Raw genomic sequence first — 14,327 nt, 5'->3', positions numbered from 1 at the left:
GCAAAATAATTTTACTCAAGTTTACATCAAGTGAATAGTCTTCTAATTATTTAGTTTGTTTTACTGATCTTATTAGGGTGATAAATAGTTTTCTTCATGTATTTTATTCAAAGGTTTGTTAATGTAGTTTACATAAACTATGGTAATCTTAATTCAGTCTTAAAATTTGTACATTTTATATATTTTGAAGGGGCATACACTCAATCATATGGGCTCATGTAGAACATATGTTCTGGCAAAGTAATAAACATGGAAGATTCTATGTTACTTAACAAAGGAAGAAATGAAGTTAATACTTCATTGTTTGTTAGTGATAACTCAAATTTACGACTGAGGAAAGTCAGCAGTATGCAAATGTTTTATAAATCTGCGGCAGAAGAATTATCTATATATTTTATTAAAAAAAAGGGGCGCCTGGGTGGCGCAGTCGGTTAAGCGTCCGACTTCAGCCAGGTCACGATCTCGCGGTCCGGGAGTTCGAGCCCCGCGTCAGGCTCTGGGCTGATGGCTCAGAGCCTGAAGCCTGCTTCCGATTCTGTGTCTCCCTCTCTCTCTGCCCCTCCCCCGTTCATGCTCTGTCTCTCTCTGTCCCAAAAATAAATAAACGTTGAAAAAAAAAATTTAAAAAAAAAGAAAAAAAAAAAAAAAAAAAAAAAGCTCCTGGGGCGCCTGGGTGACGCAGTCGGTTAAGCGTCCGACTTCAGCCAGGTCACGATCTCGCGGTCTGTGAGTTCAAGCCCCGCGTCAGGCTCTGGGCAGATGGCTCGGAGCCTGGAGCCTGTTTCCGATTCTGTGTCTCCCTCTCTCTCTGCCCCTCCCCAATTCATGCTCTGTCTCTCTCTGTCCCAAAAATAAAAAAAAAAAAAAAAAAAAAAAAACGTTGAAAAAAAAAAAAAAAGCTCCTGGGGCCCTTAACTTGAGATTCTGATGATAAAGGTTCAGGGTTCAAAGTGGCAAACTATATTTTTAATGAGTGCACCAGGCTGATTCTTATAGTCAAGCATGTTTGGGAAATACTGCCATATGTTACATAATTTAAAAATATCAGTCAAGGATCTCTAAAACTGCATTTTCCAAAGGAATTTTCCTATGTATCATCCTGACAAGCATAAGCTCAGCAGATCTGTAGAGGGTCAGGGCAGTGATGAGCAGAAGCAGTGAAAGCATTTTCATTAACAGTTCCTGTTTTCACCACCCGTTTGAGGGTCAGCCATTCCCAGTTTGTTGGCAGAAAGGAAACATTGGCAACCATGTACACATTCTTAGTGTCAAACATCGGATACAAGACTAATTAATTCTACTACCTAAGCCTTTGTTATGGAAAGTGTTAGCTTCCTTAAATATTAAAGGTAGGTATTGAGAGAAAAACATCATATTGTTTCTTTTCAGTTTTCTCCTCTATTATCCTTTCTCCAAAGCATCAAATTACTAGAGACTGTCAAATTCTAGAGTCTTAAAATATTTTATATAAAAGAAACAGAGTTGGGGCGCCTGGGTGGCTCAGTCAGCTAGTCATCTGACTTCGGCTCAGGTCATGATCTCACCACTTGCGAGTTCAAGCCCCACGTTGGGCCAGATCTGTGCTGACAGCTCAGACCCTGGAGCCTGCTTCAGATTCTGTCTCTCTCTCTATCTCTCTCTCTCTCTCTGCTCCTCCCCCACTCATCCTGTCTCTCTCTGTCTCTCAAAAATAAAATAAAACATTTAAAAAAATTTTAAAAAAAGAAACAGAGTCTACATCACTATATTAAGATACAAACATATGCATTCTTCCAATGAAAAATTCTTAATTCAATTGTTTTTTTCAATTGCTTTTCTAGACAAATGGAGGCTTATAAATATGCAAGAAACATAGAAAATATTGTGGTTATTTTTGAATTCTGTTACTGTCAATTATTGCATGATAATTTTTAGAGTGTTTAGACAAAGTAATTATAATTTGTTGAGTAGGTAGTCCTTATATAGAGAGAATATAATGCAATAAATTAATTAAAAACAAATTGACTATCCTATAATTGTGTTCAACTCATTGATTCATAATCTGATTTAATATAGAATCCCAGGTTTTCTCTTGAAAAAACTTAGTTGCAAGAATTCTTAATTAGGAGCTTGAAGGCTATTATTCTATAATTTTTAAGATTAGAATATTCCTGTTATTTGACTTTTTTTTTAGGAGTCAGATTAATAGTTATTTTACTTTGGAGCCACCAGGAGGCTCTAGATAGCTAACATTTTCAGACTTAGCACAATTTTGATCTTTTTGTATGATGATTCAATGCACTATTATTTGAATATGTATTGATTTAAATAAATCAGAAACTTCTTAAACACCTAAAATATACTTCTTCAGTACAAAGTAACTATTATCACCACGTTTAATTTTAATGTCCTAAAGCTTTTTAGGGGAATGGACAGTCTGGTATTTATTTTTAAAACCCACAACACTTTTATAAATTGATTTTATATTTTTTCCAGTTAATGTGCTAGGTTTTTGTTGCACTTTTTGAGTTATGTATACATTTGTAAGAAGTTTTTGTCATAAGGACTTATTCTTCTGGGAAATAAACAAACCATTTTGGGAAAAAATGTTTTGACGTTATTTCAGGACAATTATAATGATGGTGGTAGCATCTGTTCTTGACATTTTATTGCTATAGAATTCAGTGTCTGAGAAATTTCTGAGTATAAAAGCAATAACATTTCACCAAGTCCTGGCTGTATAAATGGATTCAGCATATACCTGATTCAGTAAAAATGTGTTGCCTCTGTACTGCATCACAGCTTAATAATAAATAATGCCTTGTGTATTATCATAAGTACTGTGATGGTACACACATTAAAGAAAATTTCAATGTGACTTCTCATGAAATTGGCTTCTGTGTAATTATGTGTAAAATGGAGACTTTAAAATACAGCTTTCACACTGAGTACATTCAAAATCTGAGAAAAGATGTATTTCAATGAAACAGGACTTAAAATTTTATTGTATTAATTAATAATGAATGTATTAATTAATAATGATGAAATATATGTTGAACAGTGTTTAACCATTTCATGTGAAAATGGTAGGATGAAATTGGTTAGGGAATTATTGCTCAATTAAATTATTATATCCTTACTTTTTCTCTGCAGGGGGGGCCTGGTTCATCTGGTGCCAAAGGTGAGAGTGGTGATCCAGGTCCTCAGGTAAAAAAACTAATGTATTTCACTTATCTTATTTTTGACTTTGTTTTATCCAGTAGGATAATTGAAGTATCTGCCATCTGTTTTATGAGTAAAGAAATTACTTACATTACTTTTAAGTTCACATCACCTCCTTTAATTGAAAAATCCCTAGTGGCCAGTTGACTGCCAATAACTTGATTAATTTAAACAATATTAAAAGAAGATAATAAGCTGGGATGGGAAAGGCTTGATAGTAATAGGCCTTCAGAATCTTAAACTGCCTTGAGATTGTACAGAGCAGAGAACTACTGCAGTTGTACTACTTAGAGGCCCTGTCTCAAACCCACGATATTTTCTGTGGAAAGTGAACCTAGCATATAGTTTCAGAAACAATATTTAACATACTTAAAAGAAGCTAACTTCAAACCTTTTGTAGAACTGAGGAAATTATGAGAATTGAAAACATCTGAGCTGAAATTTCAAAAACAGATCTTAGGTTATATTACATGGTACCAAGTTAAAAGTATTATCTTTCCTTTAATGATAATAAGTAGAAACATTCAATATAAGCACATTAGGAAGTATACTCATTCTAGAAAACAGAAAAACAAAATGTGACGTTTTAAAAATACATTTATTTTTATCTTTATTTTTTAAATGTTTGTTTGTTTTTGGAGGAGAGAGAGAATGCGAGCGGGGGGAGGGGCAGAGAGAGTGGGAGACACAGAATCCAAAGCAGACTCCAGGCTCTCAGCACAGAGCCCAGCAGGAGGCTTGAAATCAGGAGCTGTGAGATCATGACCTGAGTGGAAGTCAGACGCTTAACTGACTGAGCCACCCAGGTGCCCCCCAAATACATTTATTTTTAAATGAAAATACTTCTACTTTTTTTTTTTACATTTGTTTATTTATTTTGGAGAGACAGAGAGAGACACAGCATGAGCAGGGGAGGGGCAGAGGGAGAGGGAGACAGAATATGAAGCAGGCTTCAGGCTCTGAGCTGTTAGCACAGAGCCCAACGCTGAGCTTGAACTCATGAACCATGAGATCATGACCTGAGCTGAAGTAGGACACTTAACTGATTGAGTCACCTAGGCACCCTAAATGAAAATACTTCTTGATATACTCAATAAATAGAAATTCAGATTGCGCTGAAGGAACTCTCAAGTGGCCGTCCACTAATTATTTTTCTTTTCCTTAAAATTACTTTTATTTTGGGGGACACCTGGGTGGCTCAGTCGGTTGAATGTCTGACTTCAGCTCAGGTCATGATCTCACTGTTCAAAGCCCCATGTCGGGCTCTGTGCTGACAGCTCAGAGCCTGCAGTCTGCTTTGGATTCTGTGTCGCCGTCTCTTTGCCCCTTCCCAGCTCGCACTCTGTCTCTGTCTCTCAAAAATAAATAAATGTAAAAAAATCTTTTTTAATAAAATTAATTTTATTTTTAAAATATTACAAGGTGAAAATGAATTTCAACACCAGTGTATATTCATTGTAACCACTACCATAATCATCAGGAGAGAGAACGGCTCAATAACCTAAATAATTTCTTGGAGCCAACACTTAATGATCACATCTCCCTCCTCCACCCTTAATACCTGACAGTCACTGATCTTTTCTTTATTACTACACTTTTATCTTTTCAAGAATACTGTACAAATGAAATCATGCATTATGTAACCTTTGAAGACTGGCTTCTTTCATTTACCACGGTGACTTTGAGATTCATCACAGTTGATAAGTGCATCAATAGTTCATTCTTTTTTGTTGCTGAGTACAACAGCACCACAATATGGTTACACCACAATTTGTTTTGGAATTAGAAAAAAATCAAAGAAAATTAAGAAAGATATTTGGGTGATTCAGAACATGGCAGCCTTCTATTTCATGCTTGGTTAATATTGCCAGAGGGGTATGGAAAGCATTGGAACTTAACTGAGAATTGCATAAAAATACTGAAGTGTCACTATATGAAAATCTAGGGAGCTTAATCTTTTGCAAAATTTGTAAATTTTTCATCAAATTTACCCCTTTATAAAATAGTTGAATCTGAAAACATTTTGCAGTAGTTTTTGTGGCTTTTGTGGCTTTCCTTGACTCAAGTCCAGAGAGATACAATATCAAGTGAAGAAGGATCATTTTCATTAAAAACTAAGATTTGTCCTGTTAGTATTGCCCTTTGCTTTCCAGCTGAGATATAGGGTAGAGTCATTTCACAACAATAATTTTCTTAGAAAGGTATATTCTTTTAAACTCCAATTATCAGGTAACCTTGCATTTCATATTTCTATAACCAACATTTTACAAGGATGATAAAAAATATTTGTAATTTCAAATGTGTGTTACATTTGCTACCACATTCATCATATGAATATTGTTTAAATTAACTTTAAAAAGGATTTAAGGCCTATATAATGTTTACTCTAGAACTACATTTGATCTATTATTAAATGTGTAATTTTGGGGCGCCTGGGTGGCGCAGTCCGTTAAGCGTCCGACTTCAGCCAGGTCACGATCTCGCGGTCCGTGAGTTCGAGCCCCGCGTCAGGCTCTGGGCTGATGGCTCGGAGCCTGGAGCCTGTTTCCGATTCTGTGTCTCCCTCTCTCTCTGCCCCTCCCCCGTTCATGCTCTGTCTCTCTCTGTCCCAAAAATAAATAAACGTTGAAAAAAAAATGTGTAATTTTATTTTAAAAAACATGTAGATCAATCCCCACAAAAGACATTGTTTGTTGACATAACATTGTATTCTACTGCTCCAAGAAAGAAACATACTGAGAATATTTAACCTTTGATCTGAAATGACATGGTTCCAGACAGTAATTGCATTAGGGATCACCAAATCATCCTGCAGCATTTTGTAGGTGATTGAGACAAACATGTATCAGTCACTATGCTAAGTTGTAGGAGTATAATGGAGAAAAGACAGATGTAATCTAAAACCACCACAGCAGTTAACAATTTAATGGGAGATTCAATTATGAAAAATGGCAATTATAATCCATGTGATAAGTCAAATAAAAGAATAAATACGTAGGAGAGGATCTCCAAAAAATAAAGGGAAAGATGAAGGAAAAGTGATTGGAAAGAAAAGAGAAAATAGATGGGTAGTTAAGAGTGTTTTCAAGGGAAATGTAAAAAAACTCAAGTTTTTGAGAATAAAATGAGTAGTTGAGGAATTTTTTAAATGTTAAAATATCACTTTTTATTACTTTTATTTAAATGTATTCAGCTGTCTCTAGAAACTTAACAAAATAATGTGACTCTTTTTTGTGGCAAGAAGCCTTTTAGAAAAGTTATTCTTTTGTCTTCTGCTTTATCTGAGCTTTTACATAAGAAATAATTTTCTTTATTTTAAAGTGATTAAGGTAAAGCTAAGAGAACATACATTTCTAAAACCATCTCTCTCAATGTGATTCAGTTTATTGATCAAAAATTCCATAAAATGAATAAATTATGATGTTTTGATATAGGGCCCTCGTGGTGTTCAAGGTCCACCTGGTCCAACGGGAAAACCTGGAAAAAGGGTATGACTGGTTTTTATTGTGTATTTTGAGGGCATCTGAAATCATCAGTTATCTTGTTTGTTGTTGTTGTTGTTGTTTCTTTGTGCCAGTAGGAATCCTTTTTGCTTAGTCATGTTCTTGGCATTATCAGGGTCGTCCCGGTGCTGATGGAGGAAGAGGCATGCCCGGAGAACCTGGGGCGAAGGTCAGGAGCTCACACATTTGTATATTCAGATCTTGTATGTCAATTCACCTCTGAAAATTTTATATTTTAAAACAGAGTTTCTTGGTATCAATGAATATTTCACAATTAAATTACAGTATAGAATTAGATTGGGAATATGATGATGATGATGATGATGATGTTTATTTTACAGGGTGATCGAGGATTTGATGGACTTCCGGGTCTGCCAGGTGACAAAGGTCACAGGGTAAGATATACTATTCTGTTACTTTGCATACAGGGACAATATAGGAATGTTATGAACTATTTTAGAATCATTGGACTTTAAGAAATAAAAAATAATAGTTTAAATATTTGTAAAGACAATAATTTAGTAAATTACTGCATCTACTATATACTGGAAGAAAGATAAGTAGAATTACAATGTAGAATTACACATGTAATACCAATATGAGTTCTTTAATTATTTTTAGACATTATCATGCAAATATAAGTTCTCGCATAATCTTTATGTACATGTATGTGGAAGATATATTTATAGAAAGACAAGAGTGGAGATTTAATTTTGCCTCTTATTTTTTGATAATCACCTTAATTTCCCTCTTATATTTTATGTGTGGACATATACTCAATAGAGTCCTCTTTAGGCAGTCTGTCATTAATATACTGGACACTGTATTTTATTTTCCTAAGTTAAATGGTACCCATTGACAGAGACACCACAAGCTATTTCTTGTGATAATATGAGCTTGCAATCCAACACAAGAGCTTATAATTTGCAAAAGCTAAATAAACCACCATGCTGAACAGGAATCTAGGGGATATTTTTAGTGGGAAATTAAACTAAGAGGCAGTCTCTCAAAGAACAGCTTTGGACCTTCACATTTTTCTTCTTCAGAAGTTAAGAATGAAGATAAGACAAACTTTATGTAAATTAAAGAACATAAAAAGAAAAGAAAGAAACAGAAAAGAGAACATTATGGAAGCCTAGTAAGATATTTAGTGTATACCTACTATGTGTCAAGAGAAATATACAATATTCTTTTTTAAAAAATCCAGAATTTCTTTAGTCTTGAGTTGTGCTGATTGTTATGAATTATTTTAGAAGCAGAAAAAAATAAAGTCAACCAAGTGTATCTCTGTTTAAAACAATCATCAGCAAAATAACTTTCTAAATGATTTAGTTTGTAATAATTATGTTAGGTATTTTATTTAAACCTTTTTGCTTTTAGAATTGAAGGAACTTTTTTTTCTAGCATAGTAATATATAAAGTCAGTTAATGTAAAAATATGATTTATCTTTGCAGTGTCCTGAGAAGGACAAAGAAAGCATAAGTTTTTCCACCAAATGGTCTGTTATATTCAGCAGGATAGCTGTAGGGTAGACTTCTGAATATTCTGCTTTATTTCATTTTCTAATCATATTTGTATTTGTTTAATAGGGTGAACGGGGTCCTCAAGGTCCTCCTGGTCCCCCTGGAGAAGATGGAATGAGGGTATATGAAACTTCATTTCTTTTAAGAAATATTTAAAATGAAAACATAAGAGAACAAAGTCTTGTTGAATTGATATATTGTCTAATTGCATTACCTCCCATTCATTTTGTCAATGACAGGGAGAAGATGGAGAAATCGGACCAAGGGGTCTTCCAGGTGAAGCTGTAAGCAACTTTCTTTCTTTTAAAATAATACCCTAGTTTGGAAAAATAGTGACTGGTGTCATATATGTATAGTCAGTAATAAACTCAGGTGACTATAGAAGTCTTACCTAAGCTAACCAGGCAGTTGTTATGGGAAAACATTTTAAAAGAAAGGCACATAGAGTTCCAAGTTATAGAGAAAATCAGAGGTAACATCTTTTCAGCCAAAGAACTTACCTAGTTTTTGTTGCTGTTTCTTTGTTTTATTTTATTTTTTATATCATCAGTAGCTCCAGAATCTATATGTTTAGGATAAATGGATCTCATAACCAGAAGAAACAAAAAATTTACAAGCTTAGTATATATCATATATAAGGATGACATGTGCTAAATTATATTATTTTTTCCACCAAATTATATAAATGAGGAAACTGAATTGGGAAGGTTTACCCAAAACTAATCAAAACACCAGACTAGAACCCAGGCCTCTTAATTTCAGTCCAAGCTTGCCACATTATAGGGCCTGTCAACGCAAAGGCGTAATAGCTCAAGGGAATATGAGAGGTAATAAATTACTGTGCTGATTTTTCTAAAGAAGGAAAAGAAGAGAAGATAGAGGAGGGGAAAAAAGAAAAGGAGATATTGATTAATTTTAAATAATAATAATTAAAAACAATCTTCTCTCAGGAGAATGGCTTCTATAATCTGTATATATAGTTATCCAGCTGTCTGTTTCTTTCCCTTTGTGAATATTCTCTCAAGACGAAATATACCTAAATATGAAACGAGTGAAAATCAGGATTTTTCTATTTGTATAATTTATTTGGTTGAAATATAATACTTAGTAAGATTCAGTATTGCCATTCCAATCAGAAAATGACACAAAAGTGGCATAAAATATGAAATTATTTCCTATTTAAAAATTTCCCAAGTGATTTATATGTAAATTTATAGAATCAAAGATACACAGTGTATGTGCTAAAACTCCCTGTTACCCATTCTGGCTTTTGGATCAGCATAAACATGAGATATTTGTGTTACATAAAAATGGTATTTTAAACACTACTTGCCATGTGTTAATAAAAGATGTATAGATATTTTTGCTCCAAACATCGCATTAAAATGTCTTTAGAGGAGGAAGTGTACTTTGAGCGCATTCCTTATGAGGACATGCTTTTTTTTTGTTTTTCCTTCTAGGGTCCTCGAGGTTTGCTGGGACCAAGGGGGACTCCAGGACCTACAGGGCAGCCTGTATGTATTGCTGGAAATATTCAGAATTTTCTAGGAAAAGCTTGTTGTCACTCTTTAAAGCCCAAGGCTATGACAGCTTTCAGTAGACAGCTAAGTGTTTACTGCCTTATTGTATTCTGAGACCTAATGATGCTGCCTATTGGTTACACTGATCATTCTCCACTCTACCCCTTTCTTTCTTTTCTCCTCCTTTTTGTTTATCCACTTCACTGTTTCATGTTAAATTTCCAACACACAGTACAAAATGCTGCTAGGTTGTCTCCAATGTGGACACAGAAAGGAGACTATAGACCTGACCTTTTATCTCATCTCCTCTAAATCCTAAAATGAGTTTTAGTCACCCTAGACTAGTGGGTGCCATGCTATTAGGTTAGTCTTTTGATTTTCTGTTGAGGGATTTAAACTTATAAACATCCATATGTATATTATATACATATATATATATATTTTTTTTCCTTCATTGAAGGGTATTGCAGGTGTAGACGGCCCCCCAGGACCAAAAGGAAACATGGTATGTAGATAACATCTGTAAAATAACTCATTTTTGCCATCTAGGTTCTAACAAATCACTTTTGTTGCTAAGTCTAAAATAAAAATTTCTTACATTTTGCTAAGTCCATTAAGTTCTGCTAGCATTAATATTTTCCAAGTTTTTCAGATTCTCCATAGGGAAAACTGATTTAGGGACTGATTTTCAATTGAGAAGAAAAAAAAAAAAACTATGTGAAATAGCCCTATTAAAGACTCTTTATATTTTCCTGTGGCAGGGTCCCCAAGGGGAGCCTGGACCTCCAGGTCAGCAAGGGAATCCAGGACCTCAGGTAAGTCTAAGCCACTGCAGCTCCTTTGAGATAATGGGGTAAGATCGTATCTTTTCGTGAGAAAACTGACAGCCTCAAAAATTCTGTGTAGGGCTGAAAATGTTTACAGCGTGAAAGTAGGAAGGCGATTCTTCCCCCCCCCACCCCTTTTTTTAAATTAAGCAAATGTGCAGAGGCCCCTTTTTTCCAAGAATAAAATGAGTCATTCAGTGTTCATGGAATGCCAGGGCGAAAGCCACACCTGCAGAAGGGTCTGAATCGGATCACATTACAATCACGCTGCCAAAAGAGTAGCTTGTGTAGAATGCCTCATCGTGTTCCAAAACTTTCTGGGAAATGTGGGGAATGTATACAGATTCTCATAACTCATTGCATGTGAAATAGAAGGTTATTTTACTTTTTTAAAAAATTCGTTCTTATGATGTGATTCCTGACATGTGAAATAAATTCTTTTAAAATAGGGTCTTCCTGGTCCACAAGGTCCAATTGGTCCTCCTGGTGAAAAAGTAAGTTACTCTGTTTGTTCTAGTAATCTGGCGACCAATTTCGGGTTGTCAACCTTAGCCAGATGCAATGCCTTGCCGTCTGGTTTTGATAAGATGTTGAGAGGGCTCAGCACATAAGGAAATAATCCGGAGTAAAACCTTGAGGGTACAGTGTGAGGGGAAGCCATTCATGCATCTCTGAACTATAAATGATAAAATATCACATATTTCCATTTGGATAGCTTCCAAATGTGACATTCTCAGCTATATTAATTTTAGAAATGTACTGGAATGAATGAATGCTTTCTCTTCCTTTCGGTTCTCCTTTTCTTTCTCATTATTTAAAAAATGTCATTAGATTTGCTGTGACAAAGGGTTTTTTAGGAAGATCTGATTAAGGGAAAATTGTGAAGTTATGATTCCCACCATTTTTTATGTATAAATGGCAAAGAATGTTCTTGTTAATAACTCAATGTCTGGATCAAAAAAATAATAAATCTTTAATTAAAAAGATGTTTTTCTCTGATTTCTTCTGCCAGATTCCTTAAGTAATATTCCTGTCCCCTATAGTTACAGTACAATGTTAACAGGTTCTTTTTAATGTCTTTTTCCCCTTACTTGTGTTGATTTATGTGAACATATAATTTAAAAAAAATAAACAGTTTTACTGGGGTGTAATTTCATACCATAAAATTTCACTCATTGTGAGTGTACTGGCCAATGATTTTCAGTAAATATATAGAGTTGTGCCACAATCACAATTTTAGACCATTTATACCACCCCAGAAAGAAACTTTATGTCAATATGCACTTGTGTTCTACCCACTTAGACAACCACTAGACTTAGACAACCACTAATCTGTTTTCTGTCTTTATAGATTTGTCTTTACTAGGCATTTAATGTGAATGAAATACATGAGTGAATATAAAATATGAATTTAATCATATAAATGAATATAATATGTGACCTTTGAGTCTGATTTCTTTCATTTGACTTAAAGTTTTTGAGGCTTATTATGTTGTAACATACATCATTTTTTTTTTTTTGCTCCTTTTTATTGCCAAATGGTTTCCATTAATGGAATATACCCCATTTTGTTTACTTGTTCAGCAGTAATGGACTTACAAGTTGTTTAAGCTTCTTAGCTGCTATCAATAGTGCTGCTATGAATATTTGCATATAGGTCTTTGTGTGGACAAATTTTGATCTCTTTTGGGTAGATACATAGGTTACCATGGGTTATATGCTGCACGTAATGCTTAACATTTGAAGAAGCTTCCAAACTGTTGCACCATTATTTCCTTCCCATCAGCATTGTATGAAGATTCTAGTTTCCTTAGATCTTCATGAATGTTTGTTTTTCTTTTTGATTATGGTCATTCTTCTTGGAGCGAAATGGTATCTCATTGTGCTATTAATTTCCATTCCCCTAACCACTAGTGATGTTGAGCATCTATTCGTGTGCTTACTGGCCATTTCTCTATTTTCTTTGGTAAAATATCTTTTCACATACTTTGGTGATATTCTAATTGAGTTATTTATCCCATTATTATGTTGTGAGAGTTAACATCAAATTTAAGTTGTCTTTCAAGTACTTTTTTTCTGTGCATATTTTCTTTTTGGTACAGTATTAGAGCTCTTTTGGAGACCGCCCTATGTATTTAAAATGTAAAGTACCAAAGATGGTTTCACATATGTACTTTAAGACATTTCTTTTTAAAGTTTTTTTTTTTGTTTTGTCTTGTATTTTGTTTTTGTTTTTGTTTTTCTGAGACAGAGAGAGAGAGTGTGTGTGCATGCAAGTGGGGGTGGAGCAGAGAGAGAGAGGGAGAGTGATAATCCCAAGCAGGCTCCATGCTGTTAGCTCAGAGCCCTACATGGAGCTTGATCCCACAAACTGTGAGATCATGACCTGAGTTGAAATTGAGTCAGATGCCTAACCGACTGAGCCTCCCAGGTGTGCTCAAATCTTTACTTTAGATCAGAAATTTTAATTTGGGCCTATTTTACCATACTTTAGATTAGCTCATCATGACCAGAATATATTCATAATAAATTGTACTTGAGGCATATGCCTATTAAGTTTTCTACCATGCATTGGATTACTAAGAGGAATTTGCTGTTAAGGTAAACTAGAATATCTGAATTCCCTTTGTCAAGCCAAAGGGAAAATACAAGATTTGGTTCATTGTACTTGTGGTAAGAAGAAAGCTGTCTTAAGCATTAGCTGCTTCCTTCTGTGGTCTGAACGTATCTAATTTGAGGGTTCAAAGATAGTCTCTTTTTATCAAAACAAGAAAGGAACTCAAGAACACAAGAGAAGCATGTTCTGTTTATATTGCATCTGTGTTACATTTTATTTTGCATCTATATTACTTTTATTTTTTTTTATGATACACTGTATTGTGTTCATTCTGGCTCAAGAGCCCTTTCTCCCAAAACTTGGTGAATAATATTTTCAGTTGGATCATGGTATAATCTAACAGATATAACTTAACTATTGTCATATATTTTAAATTCCCAGTAACTTTTATATTTTTCCCTAAGTTATTATAGCCTGTACTTTTATTATATTTGTGATAAAGTATTTGATAAACTTTTTTAGTTAACTAAATTGGATAAAACAACAGTATCCTTTATCCTGACATTTTGATAACTTATATATGCTGAATATTTCCTGTGATTTAATTTAAGACATCAGAATTTACATCACTCACATGTTAATTTCTTTACAGAAAACTAATAGTATTATATAATGTTATGAGTTAAGAATGAAATAACAAGACACAAAATAAAGATTAAAGTCAAGGACTTTGAAGACATGGATATGGATCTGGGTTCATTTATATTGAAACTCTCTCATATATTAACATTAGTTAATTTACCCATACCCATGATGATATTTCATGGAATTGAGACTTAAAATGGACGGTATATTAAAAAAAGACTATCTAATCTTTGCTTAACATAACTCCTCATTCCATCTCTCTCTCTCTCTCTCTCTCTCTCTCTCTCTCAAAATAAATAAACATTTAAAAAGCAAATAAAAATAAATAAAAGAGATGGATTTATTTTAACTTAATATTTTTCTCCAAGTTGGGGCACCTGGGTGGCTCAGTCGATTAAGCATCTGACTTCAGCTTAGGTCATGATCTCACAGTTTGTGGGTTTGAGCCCCGAGTCAGGCTCTGTGCTGACAGCTCAGAGCCTGGAGCCTGCTTCGGATTCTGTGTCTCCCTCTCTCTCTGCTCCTCCCCAACACATGTTCTGTCTCTACC

General features: G+C 34.4%; 1 protein-coding gene across 1 annotated transcript in view; it reads left to right on the top strand.

The window, feature by feature from the left end:
- The window catches only part of COL11A1 (collagen type XI alpha 1 chain), a 212,859-nt gene that overhangs the window by 91,649 nt on the left and 106,883 nt on the right, over nucleotides 1–14,327 (top strand). The window contains exons 15-24 of the mRNA XM_032594346.1: nucleotides 3,133–3,186; nucleotides 6,636–6,689; nucleotides 6,820–6,873; nucleotides 7,046–7,099; nucleotides 8,295–8,348; nucleotides 8,468–8,512; nucleotides 9,689–9,742; nucleotides 10,209–10,253; nucleotides 10,510–10,563; nucleotides 11,025–11,069. Of these exons, the coding sequence (XP_032450237.1) occupies nucleotides 3,133–3,186; nucleotides 6,636–6,689; nucleotides 6,820–6,873; nucleotides 7,046–7,099; nucleotides 8,295–8,348; nucleotides 8,468–8,512; nucleotides 9,689–9,742; nucleotides 10,209–10,253; nucleotides 10,510–10,563; nucleotides 11,025–11,069 (513 nt within the window). The remainder of the gene's footprint in view (nucleotides 1–3,132; nucleotides 3,187–6,635; nucleotides 6,690–6,819; nucleotides 6,874–7,045; nucleotides 7,100–8,294; nucleotides 8,349–8,467; nucleotides 8,513–9,688; nucleotides 9,743–10,208; nucleotides 10,254–10,509; nucleotides 10,564–11,024; nucleotides 11,070–14,327) is intronic.

Source organism: Lynx canadensis, chromosome C1, assembly GCF_007474595.2.
Source record: "Lynx canadensis isolate LIC74 chromosome C1, mLynCan4.pri.v2, whole genome shotgun sequence".
Taxonomy (NCBI): domain Eukaryota; kingdom Metazoa; phylum Chordata; class Mammalia; order Carnivora; family Felidae; genus Lynx; species Lynx canadensis.
The sequence above is the reverse complement of the archived record's forward strand: the minus strand, read 5'-3'. Positions and strand labels throughout refer to the sequence as shown.